Below are 23,241 nucleotides of genomic sequence, written 5' to 3' on the forward strand. Positions count from 1 at the left end.
TTTGGAGTTTCTGAGGCAGTCTATAAGTCATATGACATTTATATTTCTACTTTGGTATTTATTTATAAACTTGTATTCTTTGGTAAATTTTGCCTGAGGGAAATTGACCTTAAATACCACTAGACTTGGCAGTGTTTCCTTTTCTTTTTCTTGCCAGGGGCCATCGGGTTTTACTTTTCTCCCAAATGACCCAGATGTTGGATATTCTCCAAGACTATATGGATTACAGAGGTGACACCTTTTGGCCACTACATTACCTAAGGCTCTGTTAGACTTAATAGTCCAGATAGGTTCGTGAAGAATAATTTAGGATATCAGAATACTACAAAGGAAAGCAGGGTGAGAACATTACTCAGAACCAAAAAATCAAAAGTAAGGCGAGAGGAGAGTGATATGTGAAGGCAGGGATGGACAGCAGAGAAGAGGCACGTGGGCAGAAGTAAACACCCACTTTCCCGTCAGTCACGTGGTTTAAAATTATGGACTGTAGAGCAAATGTTGTGGAAATGTTGTGTTTTTGAAAATGTATGATACAGTTTCGGTGACTAGAGCTTTTAGTCTCTTGTAACATTCACCTCAACAGTTGGGCACTTATTCATGATCAGTGAAAAGGTGAATATTGAAATTATAGAGATACCAGATAAGCCAAGGGAAAAGTAAGAGCAACTTTTTCTATATAGATAATAAAGAATGTTGGTTATTACCTGGGAAGTCTGTTTAATATGTAATAAGATTTGTGTGAGATGATGAGAAAAGCCTCTAATATGAGTTGATCTTGAGCCCAGTGTTGAATAAGTATCAGCTCCAGACCTTACAATTTAGAAAAGTAGTTCAGACCGGGTGTCTTGAGTTCCGCAGTATCTTGAGTCTGGTCCAGCGGACACTTGCAGAAATGCCGTTGGCATATGCCACTGGCTATTGAGGGGCCCCCAGATGCACAAACAGCCTGAGCTTGTAGCTCCCCTTCCACACATGGATGCACGGAGACAGGTGGTGAACTCTAAAGTCTCTTTGAAAGGCAGATTGCTGGGCCGTTAGAAGGGCTCACTCACTTGCCTCCAAGCGCTTGTCTTCTGTTTGCATAAGAATTATGTCTCAGCAAAATTGCAACTGCCATACAGGATAGATGCTCAGGGTTGCTTGAGAATAGTCAAAACTGAGTATTAATTCCGTAAGTGCCAACGACTTCAACTGCATGTACTTAAAAAATCCAGAGGAGTATGTTATGGTGAGTTCTTTTGTAAAATGATAATTGTCCCTGTTAGTTTAAATTTTTCCCATGGGATTTGCTTAAAGTAGGGTCGTGCCTGTATATGCAAAGGGACAAAATTGGCCTTTGGTTTTGGGCTTAATTTTTTATTCCCCAAAGACTACTTGAAAAGGGTTAAGATTTCTGTTTTTCTTTCTCTCTGTAAAGGCTACAGCTATGAGCGTGTGGATGGTTCTGTGAGAGGAGAAGAGAGACACTTGGCCATTAAGAACTTTGGACAGCAGCCCATTTTCGTTTTTCTCCTGAGTACTAGGGCAGGTAGGCTGCAAAGGCATTGATGGAAACAGACAAATGAGGGATAATAGAGTAGTATTATATCCCAACTGTTAGTACACTTTTTTCCTTAATTCTCTGAAAGGTGAGGTTATTATTGAATGTAAAACAAGGTACTGGACTTCAAGCATGGTGCTCTTTTCTATCCACCCTGTCCAAACTGTCATCTCATCAAAGAAGCAATGCTGAAACCTGGGGTTATTGGAAAGTAATTTTAATCTGCTTTGACCATTGACCTGGGAATGTCCTGAAAGGTTTCTGTAATTTTGTGGAATGTTTCATTTACATTCAGTGGAAGTAGCTCTTCTTCCCAACCGTGAATTTATCTGCTAGTTGTCCTTCCTCTGGACTATTCCTCTGGAATAGTGTTGAAAAGCTTAACAAAATCTAGTTGTTTAAAATGTGATTATGTTGAAACTACCAACTTTTTAGAATTATTTATGACATTGTCCATATATGACTTAAATCATTAATATTACGACATTTGTAATGCTTTACCAGTTACAGAGTGCTTTCATAATATGTTACATAATTTGAAATCAGCTCTTGGAGATGAAATGATTCTCTAAGTCATTGTGGTGTCTGAGAAAAAAAAAAAAGAGGCCAGCGCAGTGGCCCACGCCTGTAATCCCAGCACTTTGGGAGGCCGAGGTGGGTGGATCACTGGAAGTCGGGAGTTTGAGACCAGCCTGGCCAACACGGTGAAACCCCGTCTCTACTAAAAAAAATACAAAACTTAGCTGGATGTGGCGGTGTGTGCCTGTAATCCCAACCACTAGGGAGGCTAAGGCAAGAGAATCACTGGAATTCAGGAGGCGGAGGTTGCAGCGAGCCAAGACTGCACCACTGCACTCCAGCGTGGGTGACAGAATGAGACTGTATCTTAAAAATAAAATAAGAAATTATTCTCATGTCCTGGAGTAAGCTGACCTTAGTTTTGAACTCATAGGATCCTAGTTTCATTATCTTAGTTTTGTAGACATAAATCTGGATGGAGTACATGCAGTAACATGAAAGGGATGTGTGTCCACTGTTAAAGACAGATTGATATTTTTCTAAAAAGAGAGTTCAGTCTTATTTAGAAAGCTTTATAAATGCCTAGTACGATAAGGGTATGTGAAAGAAGTGTTAGATACAATTTTTGATTATAAGGAGATTATTTCACCTGTGTTTATCTCGCTAATAAAATTAATAACATACTCATTTGGCCTCAGTCTTCCAAGATCATAGACAGCACACAGAATCTCAGCCATTTTCTTATGTGATCAGTTGCCTCGGGGTTAGTCTCAGGAGAAACTGAAAGAATCAGGCAATGCATCATCACTGTCAGGAAGACAGTTTTATTTATGCTTTAATGATTTCGTCATCTTCAGAAAGCAGCATTATGTCTGAAATGTCTAAAATTAGGAAAAAAGACATCTCTGCTTTTCAGTTAATCTCCTTGGAGGACTCAGAGTAGATCTTCTGGGGGCTGAAGCTGTCCTGGATATTAGCCTTTTCCAAACACTGACTGTCGTGTTTGCTATCACAGTTTTGCTGTAGTTTTGCAGTATTTTCATTTATTTAACAGGTTTCCTTCCAACTTTCAAGTATTTCTGTGATTGAATCATATTGCCACCAGATGGCAGTGATAGCTCATGTGTATGTTCCTATTCATGGATGTGGGTGTAGCTTATTTATAAAAATCTCACCCCTCAGTGAAGAAGAGCTGCACTTAGACAACATGAATTCAAGAAGATAATTTTATGGAACACATTTTAAAATGAAATAAGCGCTTGAAAAGTATTACAGTACAGTGGATAAAAGCACGGGCTCTGGACCCAGACTGCAAGGGAATGAATCCTGGCTCCTTCACCTTCTAGCCTTGCAACTTCAGAGAAGTCCCTTACCCTCCCTTTCAACATCTATAAAGTGGGGATAATCGTAGCAACTACTCAACTTCCCGACAGAGTTGTTGTGAGGGTTAAAGGAGTTAATATAGAGAGAGTGCTTAGAATAATGCCTGGCAAGTAGTAAGCATAGCATAAGTGACATTATCATTATTATTAGGTATAATTTAGCATCTCTCAGTAATCGGTCATGATTACCTCCTTGTTCCAACTTCAACTTGATATGAAGACTTTAATTAGAATATTCCTCCCTGATTTGTCTGGAGATCCAGCTTATGGTCAGTAGTCCTTCTCAAAAGTTAGTCCTTAATTCAGGTTCATGGAACAAGCCCTTTCAGACTTGCTTGTTTCAGCAACAAGCTCTAACGACCCTGGCAAGAGGGAGTCTGTTTTGTACTTGTTTTCACATTAATCAAAGAGAAGGCTGCAATTTACCTTCATGGTTCTCTTAATTAATTCCTGTAACTCAAGGTACCTCCTCAGCTCTCTTCCTGCAGCACTGAAGAAAGACCAGCAAGTTGTTCCATGGAGTGTTCTTGTCTTGCTGTTGGTTTTGTTACTTTCTCTTTGATTAATGTGGAAACAAGTACAAAAAAGACTCACTGGAGTTTTCCCTAATCAGAGGGAGGTGGTTTCCCACTCTGCTCGTGAGGATAATATCATCCCCTCTTCTCATTAACTTTTTATCAGAGATCTTTCTTCCTAGTTGTAACTTGCAAGAGACATTTGGTGCTCTTCTCTTGACAGTGCACACTGCAGACTTCTCATATTTAGATCTGTTTTCTGGAAGAGCATGTGTCCTTTTCCTCAGACTACTCTAATCAAAACCTAATCAAGGTTTTTAAGCAGAAGAGATAAAGTGGCTCCATGGCACTGATTTAAGTATCCACTTTTGCCACTTGCCCCTGCTCCACTCATTCTGTTTCATTCAGTCATAAAAATTTTCCCTTCAGGCAATAAGAGGTCAGGTAGCACTTCTCACTGCTAGAACAGGGCTCTGGAGTTGGGGGTGTGGGTCCATTTGGAGGATGAAGCCAATTGTTTTGACTGATTTCATTTTATCAGTCTGACCCACTCTAGTCTTATGCTTATTTTCTAGCTCCTCGTCTGTGTGCTGCTGATTACGTTCCTTTTTGCATTGTTTTCAGGTGGAGTTGGCATGAACTTAACAGCAGCAGATACTGTGATTTTTGTTGACAGTGACTTTAATCCTCAGAATGACTTGCAAGCAGCTGCCAGGGCTCATCGAATTGGCCAAAACAAGTAAGTGATTTTTTTTCTGCTTCCTTGGCTTGCCCAGCAGCAGTTCCGGGTTGTGAGAAAGGTGAAGAATATAGTCCTGGCGACAGGTTTTAGCCCGTCTGTGCTATTGACTCCTAGGGTAGTATTGGGTGGGTCACATTATCAGTCCGGACTGACTTTATGGGAAAGAGCAAAATCAAACCGTGAAAGGATTAGAAGGAAACTTTAGAAGTCATTTAACTCATCCTTCTTGAGTTAGGTCTAACTCAGTTAAAAAATGGGGTTATGGGGCTATGGAGCTTAGCTAAAAAATAAAAAATAGATGTTACCCTTTGAGGATAATTTGATCTTCCGGAGATTTTCCTTGGCCACACATAAGGAGTCCCAGTCATGGTTACCCCATCATTCTTTCCTGGACTCTCTTGAAATGGTTCAGAGAGAATTTCAGGCAAGTTCCTCTAACAAGTGCTCAGGTCCAAATGAACCAATCTCCCTTTCATCGTACCCTGAATATGGTATTTGGTTTTGTTTGCTTTTAGATGTATTTACCTTGCATACTTTTGCCCAGCTTTGCAGACCTTTATGGCACACTACCCTCGTTTGAATTATGTCCAGGTCTGTTAAAGTTATTCGACTGATTGGCCGAGACACTGTGGAAGAAATAGTGTATAGGAAAGCAGCCTCCAAACTGCAGCTCACCAACATGATCATAGAAGGAGGCCATTTTACTCTGGGAGCCCAGAAACCCTCTGCTGATGCTGACCTCCAGGTATGATATGATATATTGTTCTTCACTTTGGAATATGCCAGTACCCTTTGTAGAGAAGAATGTAAATGAAAAGAACCAGCACTCATCAGCCACTCTCCCCAGCTACACATTTGTTCCTTGGCCTCCCTCACACCTGCCACAGTGCTGGCTGTGTGCAGGGTCTGTAGGAACTTAAGAATTCAGATCCAAGCCTCATCACTTCTTGGCTGTTTGTGTTTGAGCAGCTTTCTTAGCCTCTTAGATCTACTCTTTTTGCATTTCTAAAAATAAAGACACCACGGGTTACATCAGAGGGCTATTAAGAGAATTAGTTAAAATAACTCAGCATAGTCAATAACAATTAATTCTGTACTTCCTTCTTAATCCCAGACCCTTTGATCAGTGACTTCCATTACTTCATACTCACAAGAGGGCGAATGAGATCAGGAATTCAAAATTGTGCCATAGAAAAAAATGGGGGAAAGAACTGGAGGTAATTTGCTTGAAGAAGGGAATACTGGATGGGAGACAGACACTGGATTGGAAAATTTTAGAGCTCTCTTTTGGAAGAGGACTTAGAGTTATTCTGTAGCAGCCCTTGGGTTAAAATTAGAACTCATAATATTTCCTGGATCCTTTGTTTTTGCCCTAAGGATGAGGGGCTGGATGCAAAGAAACCAACTCCCAGGATACTAGAAAGATGCAGGTATGAAGGGAGTAATAAATGTCTGTCAAGGGCAGCATCAGTGGGAGAGTCTGGTGTTAGAAACATTGCAAAAGAAGGAAGGACAGGAGTTGGCTACTGTTTAGAGGTGGGTCTCAACAGTAGGGAGATAGAAAACTCAAAGATGTCTGTGAGGTTTTAAGCCCCTATGATGAGGAGAGTAGAAAGGAAAATAGGAGGTAGGGCAGAGTTTTAGGAAGATAAAGATAATTTAGGCTTTAGTCAGAGTGTGCAGTAACAATACAATATAAACATAAACTATCGTTAGAGGCAGACTCAGACAAAAGGAAAGAATTTTATTTGCAAAAGTTTGCAAGATAGACTAGGCTTGGAAAGGACTAGACTATCAAAAAATATAAGTGTTTAAGAGAGAAAAAATTACACAATATTAGAAGCAGTTACTAAGTTTGTAATTAGTCTGAGCATGGGTTTAAAAACAGCAGTTTTCTCACATGGTTACCATATCTGCAAAGGCAATGCATATCTCTACATATCAGTGTTGCAAAAGTCAGGGATCCTGTTGTTTTTATTAGGTAGTCAGTAATTACAGGAAAGGCTCAAGGTTTTATTAATTTTGGGACTAGAACTAGAAAGAGTAACCCTGGGTTTTATTTATTTGTTTGTTCTTTGTTTATCTTAGGGGGTAAGTGTGACTTTTTTCTTTTTCTGACTTTCCTTTTGTTGCTGACTCCATGTCACATGCATGCTTAATTAACCATAATGGTGATAGGGCAGGCTGTACGTTTTGTTTTCACATTGTCTAAGAGACAATTACAAATGTGAGATGAAAGCTTGAGAGAGAGGTAGAGATATGCTGTAGATACCCTTAAATGCAGTTTTCCACAGAACAGTTCTTCATAGAACCTTAAGAGAGAGAAGGGCACTGCTGGGCATGGTGAAGGGATAAATGACAGAGCCTCAGAAGGCCCACATTCTCTTGTTAGAGGAGGAAGGATGTCTTAGGTTGTTTGCACTCTCCCAATGGAGGGAGCTCCAGGGGTCCAGTGCGGGGTATCTTGTGATGTGGGCTGCTGGACACATCACTGTGAAAGGTGTAGACATACTTCCACCCCATGGGGCCATATACTAGTGGGAACATGGACTGTTGGCTGAGAGGGACTCTATTGGACTTCTTGCCCAGCTCATAGTTATCGGAAAGTTACTTTCTGACTCTAATGTCAGATTTATTTCTTCCCCAAGCAGATGCTATGAGTTATTTGTGGTTGCCAAAAGCAAAGGTAATAACCCGATGCCCTTGCCTAGAAGGAAAGCAGGGGATTTTTTTTTTTTTCTTTTGCAATGGAGTCTTGCTCTGTCTCCAGGCTGGAGTACAGTGGCGCGATGTCAGCTCACTGCAACCTCCGCCTTCCAGGTTCAAGCAATTTTGCCTCAGCCTCCTGAGTAGCTGGGACTACAGGCATGCACCACCACACCTAGCTAATTTTTGCATTTTTAGTAGAGATGGGGTTTCACCATGTTGGCCAGAATGGTCTTGATCTCCTGACCTCGTGATCTGTCCGCCTTGGCCTCCGAAAGTGCTGGGATTACAGGCATGAGCCACTGTGCCTGGCGGAATTTTTTTTTTTGAATACCAGAAAACCAAAAATAAAAGATGTGGTTCTGATTTGGTAAATCTAAGCAGTAGGTGTGGAGTTCTGAAGTCCTGAAAGGAAACAGGTTTTTTATCCTGCAGGGAGGACACCTGCAGGCAGGCACATGCAGGTATAGTGAACACTTATTGGATGCTGTGTGCTGAGTGTTGTCTGAAGTGCTCTTTTCCAGTTGTTTCAGTAAATAAGAATAATAGCAGGATGAGATAGACACTATCTTTATCCCCATCTTAAGTAATTTGCCCAAGGTTATTCAGATTTAGGATTCCTATCCAAGCACTCTCTAACCTCCGAGCACATGCCCTTAATTACTGTAATATACAGCTTCTCATAAAAACACATGTAATTTCCTTAATGACTAAGACACATTGCAAGTGAGCAATAATAAGGGAGAGCCAGGAGGTGAGCATAAGTACAAGGGGGTTGAAGGGAGAGTCCCAGTATGGACTAATTCTTACCATAAATAGTTGACTTCCTACTATTCTTGGTACCAGCTGCCAAAGCCAGTCATCCTGGTTATGTATATGGAGGGTAAATATAAATACATCTAGGTACATTCATACTTAAGTGAGCTGTCTATTGTTTTTTCAAGCTATTACAGAATACCTTAAGATTTCCAAGTTACTCACAAAATAGACGATCTAGAGATAATTAACCCAGTCTAAAAGGGCAAGATGAGAACAAGGGCCCAAGGTTGGAATCCACCTTGGGTCAGGATCTCAGAGTTAGTACTTAGGGAGGTGCAAAGTTGGAAGTAGCAAGTGAAAGCCAGGAAAAATGATCTGTGCTTTCTGTGTGGTTCCTATAGCCATAGGCAATAGGCTGACAGTACTCCAGAGAGGGACGAGAGAAGAGAAGCAGGATAGTGCAATGCCAGAGGAACATCCAGAAAAATTCAAACAGAGAAAAGGCCTTCGAGTCTGGTGGTCAGAAGTTGTTACTGGTCTTTGCCAAGGTGTTTTCCATAGACCACTGCGTTAGGAAAACAAATTGCCAAAGAAAAGGAGGCAGTTCATGGTAGAGGTAAAGTTCCCAGTGTAACCTTCCCTTTCTAAGGAGTCTGGCAGTGGAGAGGTTGGAAAGTAGCTAACAGGGTCTCTGACCTCAAGTGGCTGCTGGGAATGCTTATGAAAAAGAATCAGTGAGAGGTGCTGTAGAAAATGCAGGAAATTACTGTTATTCTTCAAAAAAATTGGAGGCTTATATATATATTTTTGTTTTTATGCAGAATTGTCAAAGTACCTCCGATAATCATTTATCACCTCTCTGCTTACCCATCCTCCAACTATGAAATGTCCCTGGCTGCTACCATCTATGATGGGGACAGCAGAAAGGCTGCTTGTTCATTAGAGAAGGACTGTGCCTGGTGTCGTTAATCCACTTAGCCAATCACTGATATCCTAATGTTTCTTTTCATGAGAACTTACTGGACTTTTTTGTTTCCTCTATTCAAGTTGAGTGAGATACTCAAATTCGGTTTGGATAAACTGCTTGCCTCTGAGGGGAGTACCATGGATGAAATAGACCTGGAGTCCATCCTAGGAGAAACAAAAGATGGCCAGTGGGTCTCTGATGCCTTGCCTGCAGCAGAAGGAGGGATAAGAGAGCAAGAGGAAGGAAGTAAGTCGGAGGTTAGAGCAGAGCAAATGGCACAACCACCCCAAGCTAGAGCTCACGTCCCCATGGAAAGTTTTGGATGCTGCTCTCTGGGGCATCTTTTTTCTACCCTACCCTATTGTCAACACTGTTTAAGACTTGCTTGATGCAAGAACTGTACCCAGACTAACTGGAAATTTGTGTAGCTCTACCCTTGTAGCTGAACTGTGAACCAAAATCATAGTATTAATGTTTATGATAGTATCAATCTTAAGACTTTGAATTTGTTGCTCTCCTCCCTTGGTTGCAAGCATCTTCTCCTTTGTTTATTAGTAAAGTCTCTACCATCCTTGGTATGATGCTCTGCACATAGTCATTCCTCTTCTAAACAGGAGAATTACTTGTTTGTTACATTGCAGCTAACACTGAGCATTTACTTTGTGTTCATCAACAGTGTGGACTTTGTCATGTGCTTTCTCCATTTAATTTCCACAATATGCCATGAGATGTAGGAGATGGTTGCCTTTCTCTTAAATTTTCTTTTCTGAATTTGGTCAGCATTTGTCATTTTCTTCTTTTCTATTCTGAGTATTTCAATTTCTGACTTGAAGTAATTTTTCACATGGTAACTTTGTAAAGGCATTCCCTGGCATCTTGTAGTTATTTTGAAATGACTTATTTTTCTGGACCAGCTGCAGCAGAGATTCAGTATAGACTGGGGTGAGAGGTTTGGGAGTCTTACTAGGCTTCTTAATTCACCAGTGCTTTCTTTCAATAATAGAGAGTAGTGCTGTTTCTTTACTAGATGGTAGCTCCTTTTCATGTTGGGTAGTGGTAGTGGCATGATTTCTGGTTTTGCAGTTCTCTTTTGTTTCTCTTTTGAATTTCCATCACTTGCTTTCTCTTTCGTTTTACCACAAACTTGTCAAAGGATGTCTCCCCACTTCTAAGTTGTCTCTCTCTCCCTGCCAGAAGCAATGCCTTCCCAAATTCCTGGCTGCATGTGTTTTCATACCTTCCCTTCTGTTCAGTTTCTCAGTAGCCACTTCTCTGATCCACCAGGTCTCGGACCTATCCTCATCATCTTGCCACTTGGAATGTGACCCTCTTTTGTGGGTAAATTTTATCTCTGACCTTTCCGGAACCCCCTTGCCCTCTCCTCTGCATAGTCTCTGCCTGACTGTCTACTCTAGTGTGGGCTTTGGAGCTGGCTCAGCTAGTTTTGGGGGTTCATTTCTCTTACTTCCATAAGTTGAAGTGTGTAGTATTTTCTGACTCCTAGTGTAGTAGGCATGGATTGGGGAGGCTTTGTTCTCCTTGTTGATCTGTATAGTTTTTGTAGGATAGGTGGAAAAGTTGGAATTTGGGCAGCTGGCATTGTTTTACAGGAAACTGCTTTTTGACTTTTTTTATGTTTTACTTTAAAATTCTTTATAAAATATCTTGTTCGTATTCTTCAAGAACTCTTTCTTGTTCTCTGCTTATTGTTTTAATTGTACTCTGTTCTCATTTCAAGGACATACTGTCTTCTCTGGGGACATTTATTATGGCTTTTTAATATGTATTCCAGGGAGGATATTTATTATATCTTTTTAAAAAATATTTTTCTTCCCACTGCATTGAGTTTTACTTCTCCTTCTTTTTTTTAAAAAAAAAAACCACATATATATATTTGTTTGTTCATTGAAATTTGCAGATAAAATTGTATTTATCATGTACAACATGATTTCTTGAAGCACATGTACATTGTGGAATCGTAAATCTAGTTAATGAACATACGTCACTTCGTATGGTTATACATTTGTGGTGAGAACACTTAACATCCACCCTCCTAGTATTTCTCAAGAATACAATATGTCATCATTAGCTATAGTCACCATGGTACCTCTTTTTCTAAAGAAGAAAACTTGTTTGGGGGTCTCTTGTTCTCATCGATAGTTTCCCCAACTGTCTGGTATTCCCTGGCTGTCTGATCACATGTGCTGATGAAGTGCCACAAAGCTGATGGCTGCTCTGGCATGGGCAGGTGCATGGGCCCTGGGGCCTTATTCCTGGTTGGCGAGTCAGCTTTTACGTGGAGGGCACCTTCCCTGATCCATATTTGACATCTTTTCACTGGGCAGCCCATTTTCTCCTTAGACCAATCCTCTAGTAGTTTCCCTGGGAGAGGTGAGAATGGAGTTCATCTGGTTGCTCAAACTGAAAAGGCAGGGTGAGTCAAGGGCTCATGGCACTCCTCCTCCCTGGGGTGCGCATCTTCTCTCAGTTCCCCCCTTTGCAGTACTCTGTGCTTATAAGTCCTAAGCTCTTCGGGGATTGAGAGGGTCTCTAGACTCCTAATGAGCCCTTGGCTAGGCACCTGTGTTTTGTTTCCATGGCTCTTCTTAATCTGTCATTATCCCTCCAGCTACTTTGCATTTTCCAAAAGGTTATTGAACTTTTTCATCCACCATTGCCTCATATATCTTTTTTAAAATTCCTTTAACTGTCACTTGGTGGTTTCAAGCGAGAGAAGAAATAGATGCATGTGATCATATTTTTAAGTTATAATTGATTATATTAAATAGCAACACTTACACTCAGTTCTGTACTGATCTGGATAATTTCAGCTTATTTTCCTAACGTTTACTAGAACAAAATAAAGTCACACTCTTTTCCAGAAAGATAATTATATTTCTCAGTCAATCCAACTGCCCAAAATAATTTTACTTTTTTTAGACAGTCCAACTGCCAGGAAAAATCCCCAGTTGTATTAAACTTTGGAATTTTCTCTTTGATGAATGGGTATGGGTCTGCTCTGTGGTAAATGATTCTCCTGGTAGAACAGAGATGCGTGTCTAGGCTTGTGATGGTAGAATGAAGATAGGGAGCATGATTACTAAGAATGTAAGTGGATAGGAAAGACTGGTAATTAACGTGGCCCCAGGCAGAATTAAATAAAAAACAGGGTTGCTTTATCTTGAATGCCAGGGTTTTTTTTAAAAAAGCATGTTTGGAAGTTGAGACTCACATGCAGTATGAAGCTACATATGTTGATCATGTTTGACACTTCTCAGCTCTATTTTTTTCTGCTTGTTGATAGAGTGCCTCATTGAAAGCCCCCTGCTGATTTAATTAGCAAATGCCAATTAGAATTACAGCTGGTTAGATCTGGGTACAAGTGTGAAGCAATTGATCTCTTGAGAATGAAAATGTTTTGCTTTCATACTCTCTAGGGAAAACATACTTATAGCGGATTTCACAAATGTTGTGAAAATACGTTATTTGGTAACATGTGCTACTAAAGATACTTCCCTATTGAATCATTTATCTTACCTATCTGTGGTTGCTAGTCTTGGCTGGTCCTAACTTTTCTTAATCACTTGATTCATGATCTTGGCAGATCACTCCACCTCATTGAGCCTTTGTGTTCTCATCTGTAAAATGGTCCTATTAATGCCTGCTTTACTCTTTTACACAGTTCAAACAATCAGACACGATAATAGTTCTGAAACTGATCTGACAGCATGAAGTACTATTCAAGATGACACTGTTGTTTTCACTGTTATTGTTATTACCACAATTATTATTTGCTAGCCTATCTCTCCACTCTTCTAGAGACACAGTTATATACTGAAAAGAGCACACTGGCCTTAGAATCAGAAGATCCCGCCTCTTCTAGTGAGAATTTACAGAGTCCCTTAATTTCTGCCTGAGCAGAAAGTTTTCCCTTTCAAAAGTAGGATTAGTTATACCAGGATTGTGGTGAGGATCATGATGAAGATGCTTGCTGAGATCTGTAAAGAATATTGTAAATCCAAGGGATTATTCTTGTGATTCTTCATTCTCTCATAGATTTGCTGAGTTGAATATTAAAAGTGTGTTTGGAATAAAATATAGATTTTATTAGATGATCTTAATGTCAGTGAGACTTGTGCTGAGGAATAGTTGGGAATGAATGAATGAGCAATGAATGGAGGAATCCAGCAGAGATTCACAAACCATCTAGGGATGAACGAAAGGGCTTTAAGCCATGCCTTCCCCTTGGAAAAGTAAACACATGGGATCCCCATGTAGAACCCACATTCTTCATTGTCAGTGGGATGGGAAATGAAATAACCTTCATCCAGACTTAGCCCATTTAGAATATAGGCTGTTCTCTTGTCCACTCTAGTTATTGTTTTGAATAGCATTAATCTATTTTTCCTTGGTATCTAACATTTCTCTCTTTGTGTTTTATGTTGTTAGAAAATCATATGTACTTATTTGAAGGTAAAGATTATTCTAAAGAGCCCAGTAAGGAAGACAGAAAATCATTTGAACAACTGATAAACCTTCAGAAAACCCTTTTGGAGAAAATTAGTCAAGAGGGCCGATCACTCCGAAATAAAGGCAGTGTAAGAACTGTTAATTTATTTAAAAGTTGTTCTTCCAAACTCTCATTCAAAAAAAACAAAACAAACAAAAAAATGATGCTGGCGTCATTTTGTTCTCTTAGGATGATTTGTCAAGAAATAAGTATGTGTTTGTTGAAATGTTAATATAATAACTATACCCTAGTATAAAAACTATGTCAGAAAGTCAGCATAAAAAACATCACAAAGGAGAGAATATATTGTACGATTTAATGCAGGGGAAAGCAGCCTTGTCCATCTAAGTCACCCCTAAAGGCATCCCTATATTATACCAAAATACCATATCCTGCTGTTGGTAATGATGACCCTATGGCAATAAGAGGATGGCAATCATAAATGATACATGTAGTGTTCACAGTGTTTGGCAGATAATGTGTGTTCATTAAATGCTAGCTATCACTAAGATAATCATGATGTTGAAATATAGTCTTAAAAAACTATATAATACATTGCAGAAAGATTTCCATTAAAAATGAGTGAAGTGGCATCCTGTAGGGTATGCTTTTAGTCAAGGAAAAAAGTTACTTTTCTGAAGTACCTTATTCCTAATGAAATGAATCAAAATGACTGTTTCAACCATGCCAATGCTATGGCTGAGTTTTCAGCATGGTATCCTGACCACTGTGCCTGTGAAGTGTGTAGTATGAACAGTGCCTCCAAGTGCTTTGCCTCCAGTTCCCACCATGCAGGGTGGGTGGAGATGCAGTGTTCTGTGGAATATTAAGCATGTTGCTAATGTACAGTGTGCGTTAGAGATAATGAAACTTGGGGAGGAATCTTCTTGACCCTGGTGATGGATCTTGTTCCTCCTCTAGGTTCTCATCCCAGGCCTTGTGGAGGGATCTAACAAAAGGAAGCAGGTTCTGAGTCCAGAAGAGCTGGAGGACAGACAGAAGAAAAGACAAGAAGCTGCTGCCAAGAGAAGGAGACTGATAGAGGAGAAGAAGAGGCAAAAGGAAGAGGCTGAACATAAGAAAAAGTATGTCTGCGTTAACCAAGCTGGGGACCACAGTTGAAGGAGTCACTATTGTATAGTGAGACTACAGCTGAACATCACTTTAAAAATACAGAAAATGTCTTTTAAGCTGGTTCCTATTGGTAACAGAATACTTTTAAAAAACATTTCCTCTATGTAAGTGAAAAGTCACAGTGCGTAAGGCAGGGAAGATGCATTCCATTGAAACCAGAAATTATTTTTTTTGAGATGGGTTCTTGCTCTGTCACCTAGGCTGGAGTACAGTGGTACGGTCACAGCTCATTGCAGCCTCAACCTCCCATGCTCAGTGATCTCCCCACTATAACCTCCCTAGTAGCTGGGAACACAGGTGTGTGCCACCATGCCTGGCTAATTTTTTTTTATTATTTGTAGAGACAGAGTTTCACTGTGTTGCCCAGGCTGGTCTCAAGATCCTGGGCCCAAGCTATCTTTCTGCCTTGACCTCCAAAGTGCTGGGATTATAGGCATGAGCTACTATGCCTGGCCAAAACCAGAAAATTTTAAGATTTTATTGTAGCTGTCTGACAACGAGTAGTTTACTTGAACAGTCTCTTTTAGTCATGTTCTTAAAAACAGGAACATTCAGTGAGTGCTCATTATTGAACTGTAGTCGGGAAGCAGTTAGCCTAATCAGTAAGACTTGTTTATTTACAAATAGGTAGAAAACTTCAATCAGAGTGAGTTTCTAATTGCATTTCTACTTGGCAGATATTGTTTGTGAACAGCAGTATAAAATGTGCTCCAAGGGAAATTGTGATTGTCTGGGTTAATTTCCTTTTCTTTCTGGCCTGCTAAAGGATGGCCTGGTGGGAATCCAACCATTACCAGTCCTTCTGCCTGCCCTCTGAGGAGAGCGAGCCAGAGGACCTTGAGAATGGGGAAGATGAGAGCTCTGCTGAGCTGGATTACCAAGACCCAGATGCTACCTCCCTCAAGTACGTTAGTGGTGATGTCACCCACCCTCAGGCTGGGGCCGAGGATGCTCTCATCGTGCACTGCGTAGGTACGAGAAGTGGTATGGGCTGAGGATGGGGGCCTCAATCCTTATGGTGCCAAGAGCTGGGGAGGATGGGGCAGAACCCTGACCCGGGGGTGGTGGTCCCAGTGTAGTATTGCGTGGTCAAAAAAGTGTGAATTTTAAAGTCAGGAGACATTCCAGAATCATTTCACTCTTGGCTCTCTCGTTTACCTGGTTTAGTTACCCAGTCTCTCAACTTCAACTTCCTTATCCATAGAATGGGACAGTATCTGCCTTAACCTCTGCACAAGGTTTTTAAGAGGGTGAAGTGAAGCAGCATTGACAAGACAAACAAATCCTTTGAGAAAAAGCAAAACTTCAAGCTTGTTCCCTTGCTTGACTTTTGTGCTTTTTACTTCATCTGCCTAAAACCGTTTCTTCCCAAATAACCACATCAAATGTTGTTCAAATGTCTGTTTCTCAGAGAGGTCTTGTGTGATTACCTCATATAAAACAGGCCCCATCCTCCCTCTGTTATTCTCTGTCCCTTCTCCCATATTTTCCTGTATCACACGTGTCCCACCTGACATATTACCTACATATTTGTTTATTTGACTGTTGCATTGCATTAAAAATACACTTCATGGAAGCAGGGGTTTTTTCTTGTTCGCTGCTATGACTCTGGTGCCTAGAACAATGCCTTACATGTAATACATGCTACCCAACGTTTGTAGTGTGAATGAACGCCTATAAATGCTAAGATACTAAGCAGCTTTGTTAGTACCAGCTTGAATAAATCATTTAACCTTTCCTGTATGCTGTTTTATAACCTTGCCTGTGTGCTGTTGCATAACCATTGCTTCTACTCTCTCTGTAATGTTCCATCTACTCTCTGTCCTTCCGCAGTCATCTCCCAGGAATCACAGATGCACCACAGAGATTTTGCTCATTGAGAACACTAATTTTTGAGATGCTTTGCTATTATAATGGCCCCAGCTATATCTTCCAGAAAGCATAAACATATTTGGGAAGTCCAACCTGCGATATTCCTAGGAGATAAGATATTTTGTTTCTTCCCTTTGAAAAATCATTCTTCCACAAGTCCCTTTTGTGTGCCTTTGTTGTTCTAAATTGGGGACTGGACTTTACCTCCTATAGATGAAAATCTTCTCTTTCTTCAATCAGATGACTCTGGCCATTGGGGCAGAGGTGGTTTATTTACAGCTCTGGAAAAACGATCTGCTGAGCCAAGAAAAATATATGAGCTGGCTGGGAAAATGAAAGGTAAGAAGCAAAGCAGAGGGAAAGGTTACGGGTGGAGTAAGAGAGGAGAGGACACCTAAGACTGTATCGTGAGGGTTACATAGCACTAGATAAGGAATCAGAATAACTGATTGGGAACTGAATTCTGTCATAAATTAGCTACTTGTTCTGTGACTTCAAGTCATTCCCTTACCTTTTCTGTACCTGTTTCCTCATCTGTGATTTGTGAATAATACTTGTTCTGCCTACTTCATGGAACTGTAGTGAGCATAATGAATGTGTGTATTCTGAAAAATGTCCATCCCTGCATACATGTTAAAATATTGGAATGGGCCGGACGCAGTGGCCCATGCCTGTAATCCCAGACTTGGGGAGGCTGAGGCAGGAGGATTGCTTGAGGCCAGGAGTTTGAGACCAGCTTGGGCAACATAGTGAGATCCTGTCTCTACCAAAAATTTAAAAATTGGCTGGATGTGGTGGTGCACGCCTGTAGTTGCAGCTACTTGGGAGGCCAAGGTGGGAGGATCACTTGAGCCTAAGAGATTGAGGTTGCAGTGAGCTGTGATTGCACCACTGTACTACAGCCTGAGTGAGAGTGAGACCCTGTCTCATAAAAAAAAGTATTGGAATAAAGATGAAGGAATATGTCATGGAAACATCAAAGATCTATGGGAAGCTGGGTGTGGTGGCTCATGCCTGTAATCTCAGCCCTTTGGAAGGCTGAGATGAGGCAAGGAATTCAAAACCAGCTTCTCCAACATGGCAAAACCCTGTCTTTACAAAAAAAATACAGAATTAGCCAGGCGTGGTGGCACATGCCTGTAATCCCGGCTACTCAGGAGGAGGCTGAGGCAAAAGAATCACTTGAACCTGGGAGGTGGAGGTTGCAATGAGCTGAGATATGCCATTGCACTCCAGCCTGGGTGACTGAGCAAGACTGTCTCAAGAAAAAGACCTGTGGGAGAGAAATCAGACATACCATTAAAATACTGACAAGAGCTTTGGTTTGGTGCTGAGGGGAATGAAGATGTTTTTCGAGGTCAGCACAACCTGGGGTATAACACTCCCTGGAGACAGAAATAAAGCTGTTTGGTGCCAGGGGAACTTAGAAGCCTGAACAATATTGTCCCTTGGCATGGAGAAGGGAAAAAGGCACCTCCTTTTACATCCGGAAATAAAAAAGTGACAAGAGGAATAAAATTATTGTTGTGGTTATTTTCTGGAGATTGAAGGACCTTGTCTGATAGAGAAGGGCCCCCCAGATTCCTTAGAGATTGTTTTATCCTAATTCTGCCCAGTTCTCTATGGTGGAAAGGGATATAAGAACTTAGAATGACTACTTTTTCTAGTAAAACAAGTTACTGAAAGAAGGGTTTAATGTGTGTTGAAATAGTCAATCTAGATCTAGATGCTGATTGGGCAGCTGGCAAAGCAAAACCTAGGAAAGGTCAGACCTGGTGGTGCAGATTGAGGAGTCCCTGTTTAGAGTCTGTGTTTGAAACCATGTGGGAGAGAGGGTGGAGAAATGAGAGGCAGAGAACAGACCTGGAAAACACCTCCACTTAGGACTTGAGACAAGAAGATGGAATTTCTGACAGAAGGAATTGTCAGAAAATTAGGGAACCTTGTGTAGTATTTTGAGGTACAAGGGAGGAAAGTATGTCAAGAAGGCAAAGAAGTTCATGGTGTCAGACACTGAAGTGAGGATGAATTGGGAAAAGGCCATGGATTTGACCCAAGGTTGCTCACCTTGGAGCACTTTGAGGAGAGTGGGAAGCTCGGACTTAAGGCCTGAGTGCTCAGTAAGGAAATGGAGATGGGAGTGTGCAGTTTTCTCTGAAGAAGGATTGAAGCAGGGTGCAGCAAAGTAGATGAAACTGTAGACTAGAATTTCCAGGGAAGGCTTCATGGAGGTCCTGGGCCTGGAAAGGTGGGTCGAATTTGAGTAGGTGGAGTGAAATGGCAAGAGGGTTCCCAACTGCTCATTACCACACCTACTATTCCTCGTGTGTGGATATTGAAGGACCTCGGCAGTTACCCCGTTCCTTTGTGTGGAGGATGGCGTACAGGCCAGGCGGGCCAGAGTGGAGGGTTGAGGCAGAAGAATAGAGGAGAGTTTTGTTTTCACCGGAGGCTTGGGCCTGAAGACCTCATATGATTTGTCCAGGGAGATGCCATTCTGAGCAGAACCTTATCTAATTGAATGGGTAGTGGCTGGTCGTTTTTGGGGTATTTGATCAAAAGGATGGCATAGCACAACCAGTATTTTAGAATGACTGAACAAAACGTTCAAACTGGTATCAACCTAATCAATAGACAGTGTCTGTAAAAAACAAAGGTTTTGTTTTGTTTTGTTTTTGAGATGGAGTCTCACTGTCTGGAGTGCAGTGGCACAATCTTGGCTCACTGCAATTTCCACCTCCCAGGCTCAGGCGATCCTCCCGCCTCAGCCTCCTAGGTAGCTAAGACTACAGGTTCACAACACCAAACCTAACTAATTTTTTCTTATTTTTTGTAGAGACTGGGTCTTGCCTTGTTGCCCAGGTTAGTCTGGAACCCCTGGCTTCCAGCAGTCCTCCCACCTCAGCCTCCCAGAGCACTGGGATTATAGTCGTGAGTCACTGTGCCCAGCCATATTTGTTAGAGTTTTTAACACAAGTATCTCTATTTTGATTCTAACTGCTTTCACATCAGCTTATGTAAAGCCATAGAATTAAATTAGCGCATTTTTCTTCACTATCAGTTTTATTTGATTTGGATGGAGTAGGAAAATATACAAACAGATACAGATAAAGTAGAATGTAATAATTTGAATGATTTAAGACAAGCACAAAACTACCAAAGGAGTTTCAAGCTCATAATGCTCCCTCCCCAAAGCCCCCCAGCTACCTCTGGGTTTTGTATTCACTTTCTGATGTCTATAGGGGTACTTTGTTGTTAACGTTTGAGGAGCATTAAATTAGGAGATCATAAAAATTCAGGAGTGAAGCAGGTGAGTACCCAGCTAAGAGGTTGACTGAGGCCAGGAAAGTGAGAAAGGGCTATGTAGGAAGGTGGGTCCTGAAACTCAACTGAATTTGATGAAGGCAAGATACAAGGAGGATTCATTCCTTAGTGAACTTGGTGTTCTTTATGTTTCTCCTTTCTGTTTTACCTCAGACTTGAGTTTGGGAGGTGTCCTTTTATTTCCTGTTGATGATAAAGAATCAAGAAACAAAGGGCAAGATTTGGTAAGTAAAACCCATCTCTTTTCAGAACTAAAAGTGGACTCACATCAACTTCTCTTGAAGTGTCCCCTGCCCCCATTGGCCTCTCTACTAGTGTATTAGTTTGTTAGGGCTGCCATAACAAAAAGCCACAGACTAGGTAGCTTAACCAGCAGAAATGTATTTCCTCACAATTCTGGAGGCTGAAAGTCCAAGATCAAGGTGTCGGCAGGTTTGGTTTCTCCCAAGGATTCTCTCCTTGGCTTGCAGATGGCGGTTGTCTTGCTGTGCATGCACAGCCCTGGTGTCTGTGTGTCCAGATTTCCTTTCTTATAAGGATAGCACTCACAATGGATCAGGCGCCACCCTAAACCCTTGTTTTAACTTCACTGCCCCTTTAAAGACCCTGTCTCTAAATACAGTCAACATGAGGTACCACAGGTTAGGGCTTCAAGTGTATGAATTTGGTGGGGACACAGTTCAGCCCATAACAAGCAGATTGGGCTGTAGCCTTCACTGCACTTCCCGTGTCCCCAGGCTTCCATCCATCCGTCCCTGGAGCACTGTCCAGACAGTAGACCCCAACTAAGTACAGGGTTTCTGTTTGTGTTTTTATCCTCAGTACCCTACATAGTACTAGCTCGTAAGAAATGCTCCATAAACATTTACTGCATGAGTAAGAAGGCATGACTCAGAACTCTGAGGGTTTCATTTCTTATTATGTGAAAATTTCTGTGAAAGATTGTGTTTTCTAGTCAGCCATAATAAAGCAGGGGAGAGGAACTAATACATGTATTCTGTGCCCACCTCAGAATCCTTCTGCATCTTAGGCATCTTGGGATGCCTGTAGTGAGTTTGATTTACCCCACCTAACTGGCTTTCTCCAAGGCCTGAATTCACATTCAAATTTTAAGCCAGAATTAAGAAGAAATTTCAAAACCAGGCCAAAAGAGAGACTCATCCTCTTGAGGTTGCTGTCTGTGTGACTGTGTTAGGCTGTTTTTGCATTGTGATAAAAGAATTCCCTGAGACTGGGTAATTTATAAAGAAAAGAGATTTATTTGCTCATGGTTCTGATGCCGTACAGGAAGTGTGGTACTGACATCTGCTCCTGGTGGAGGCTTCAGGAAGCTCACAGTCATGGTTGAAGGCAAAGGGGGAGCTAGTGTATTACACATGGCAAGAGCAGGATCAAGAGAGAGTGGGAGAAGGTGCCACACTGCTTTAAATAACTAGATCTCATGTGAACTACCAGAGCAGGAACTCATCACCAAGGGTATGGCACTAAGCCATCTATGAGGGATCCACCCTATGATCCAATACCTCCCACTTGGCCCCACCTCCAATACTGGGAATTACATCCCAACATGAGATTTGGAGGGGGACAAACATCCAAACTACACAGTGACTAACAGCAAAGTGGTTCCTGTAGAGTCATTCCTTCAGTAACTTCTAAAATGCTAAAAAAGGAGAAAAGTAAAGTGTCTGTTCATGAGAAACTCAGAATCCAGTGATTCAGGAAAACTGTTTACAGTGAGTAGAGCACCATGTCTATGATACGACTGTGATGATGTTATCCCGGAAGCTCCCTTGACACTCTCCAGCTCTGCCCACTTAGGTTAGGATGGTTGAGAGATACTTGGCATTTTGTCCTCATGGGAATTGTTCAAACAGAGATGGAATGACTGCTTGTCCTGGGGGTTGTGGAGCTGACTCAGGCATCAAAGGGCTGGGATACAGGAGCCTCTAAGATCTTTTCCATGCCTACAATTCAGAAAAATTCTTTTTTTTTTTTTTACCCTTGAGAACTTTTGGAAAGTATATGTTTTGGACTCATTCTCTGGTTTTAACATACTTTAAAAAGAAGAAGAAATGCCTGTATAAAGTGACCACCAAGTGAGAATTACGATGGCATGTGAAGTCACACACACAGTTAGGACATTGCTGTTCAGACACAGCATCTGAAAGAGACAGAGCCAAGGCCCAGTGACCCATCAAGGGCTGTGCCGCCTCCATGGGCAGTCACTTGGTTGATGGTATGGCTGTCTCATGTCGGGTTGGTCATCTGATGGAGGTTCTTTCCAGTTGGCCTTGATTGTGGCTCAGCATCGTGATCGCTCCAATGTCCTGTCTGGCATTAAGATGGCAGCACTAGAAGAGGGCCTGAAGAAGATATTTTTAGCAGCAAAGAAGAAGAAAGGTAAGCTCTTTCACCTGTGCTCAAGAGTAGATGAATTTGTTTCTAGGCATGTGATATGACTTTTGATAGGACTTTTCAAGACCCCACTTAATATGCATGGCAAAGGCAAACCACAGAAGTGATCACCCCACCATCTTGTAGTCATATGGCTGTCCTTTCCAAAACACTTTTAATGTTGGTTATCTCTATAGGCCGTCTCCATTCCCTGGGTATTTTTATCATGATTTTACAGATGAGGAGGCAGAGGACTAGACATGAAGCAACTTGGTCATATGTAGTTGGTAAATGCTGTTTATTTAATCACAGTTCCCAGTAACAGACAGTTCTTCAACAAAAATTGAATTTAGTTTTGTTTCCAAACCTAGTGTGTCTCAGAGCTTATTGAATTGGTTGGCTTGTTAGAGAATCTTTGCTTATTTTAATTTTGCCTCCACCAATCGTAATCTATTTCCATTGTATGTATTTCTAGAACTTGTGGGTCCTTGTGTTCAACAGAATAATTTAATTTTTCTTATTACAATTCTTCCCGCAGAATATTTTTGACATTATAATTATGTGCTTTGAGTGAGATAGTCAATAATTATTTTCTCCCATGTATATTTTATACCCATCAATCAATTTTTGATGAGTGAAGACATCTGTTCTTCTCTTCATAATAGCAAGTGTTCATCTTCCACGTATTGGACATGCCACGAAAGGTTTTAACTGGTATGGTACTGAGCGACTTATTCGGAAACATCTGGCTGCAAGAGGCATCCCAACTTACATGTATCCTTTTGTGATCTTTTTTCTTTTTCTTTCTTTTTTTTTTAATTATACTTTAAGTTCTAGGGTACATGTGCATAACGTGCAGGTTTGTTACATATGTATA

At 41.1% G+C, this 23,241-nt stretch overlaps 1 protein-coding gene across 7 annotated transcripts in view; it reads left to right on the forward strand.

Annotated features, from left to right (window-relative positions):
* The window catches only part of CHD1L (chromodomain helicase DNA binding protein 1 like), a 62,011-nt gene that overhangs the window by 33,054 nt on the left and 5,716 nt on the right, over nucleotides 1–23,241 (forward strand). For 5 of the 7 annotated variants that reach the window (XM_017854891.1, XM_017854889.1, XM_017854894.1 and 2 more), the window contains 12 exons: nucleotides 158–231; nucleotides 1,418–1,528; nucleotides 4,581–4,695; nucleotides 5,290–5,443; nucleotides 9,211–9,376; nucleotides 13,580–13,728; nucleotides 14,562–14,725; nucleotides 15,541–15,746; nucleotides 16,887–16,985; nucleotides 20,124–20,194; nucleotides 22,256–22,370; nucleotides 23,030–23,138. In XM_017854891.1, coding sequence (XP_017710380.1) covers nucleotides 158–231; nucleotides 1,418–1,528; nucleotides 4,581–4,695; nucleotides 5,290–5,443; nucleotides 9,211–9,376; nucleotides 13,580–13,728; nucleotides 14,562–14,725; nucleotides 15,541–15,746; nucleotides 16,887–16,985; nucleotides 20,124–20,194; nucleotides 22,256–22,370; nucleotides 23,030–23,138 — 1,533 coding nt within the window. Of the gene's footprint in view, nucleotides 1–157; nucleotides 232–1,417; nucleotides 1,529–4,580; nucleotides 4,696–5,289; nucleotides 5,444–9,210; nucleotides 9,377–13,579; nucleotides 13,729–14,561; nucleotides 14,726–15,540; nucleotides 15,747–16,886; nucleotides 16,986–20,123; nucleotides 20,195–21,976; nucleotides 22,371–23,029; nucleotides 23,139–23,241 lie in introns of those variants that run through there. The other 2 variants (XM_017854892.1, XM_017854893.1) reach the window with 2 other exon arrangements.

Source organism: Rhinopithecus bieti, unplaced genomic scaffold (assembly GCF_001698545.2).
Source record: "Rhinopithecus bieti isolate Rb0 unplaced genomic scaffold, ASM169854v2 scaffold_39962, whole genome shotgun sequence".
Taxonomy (NCBI): Eukaryota; Metazoa; Chordata; class Mammalia; order Primates; family Cercopithecidae; genus Rhinopithecus; species Rhinopithecus bieti.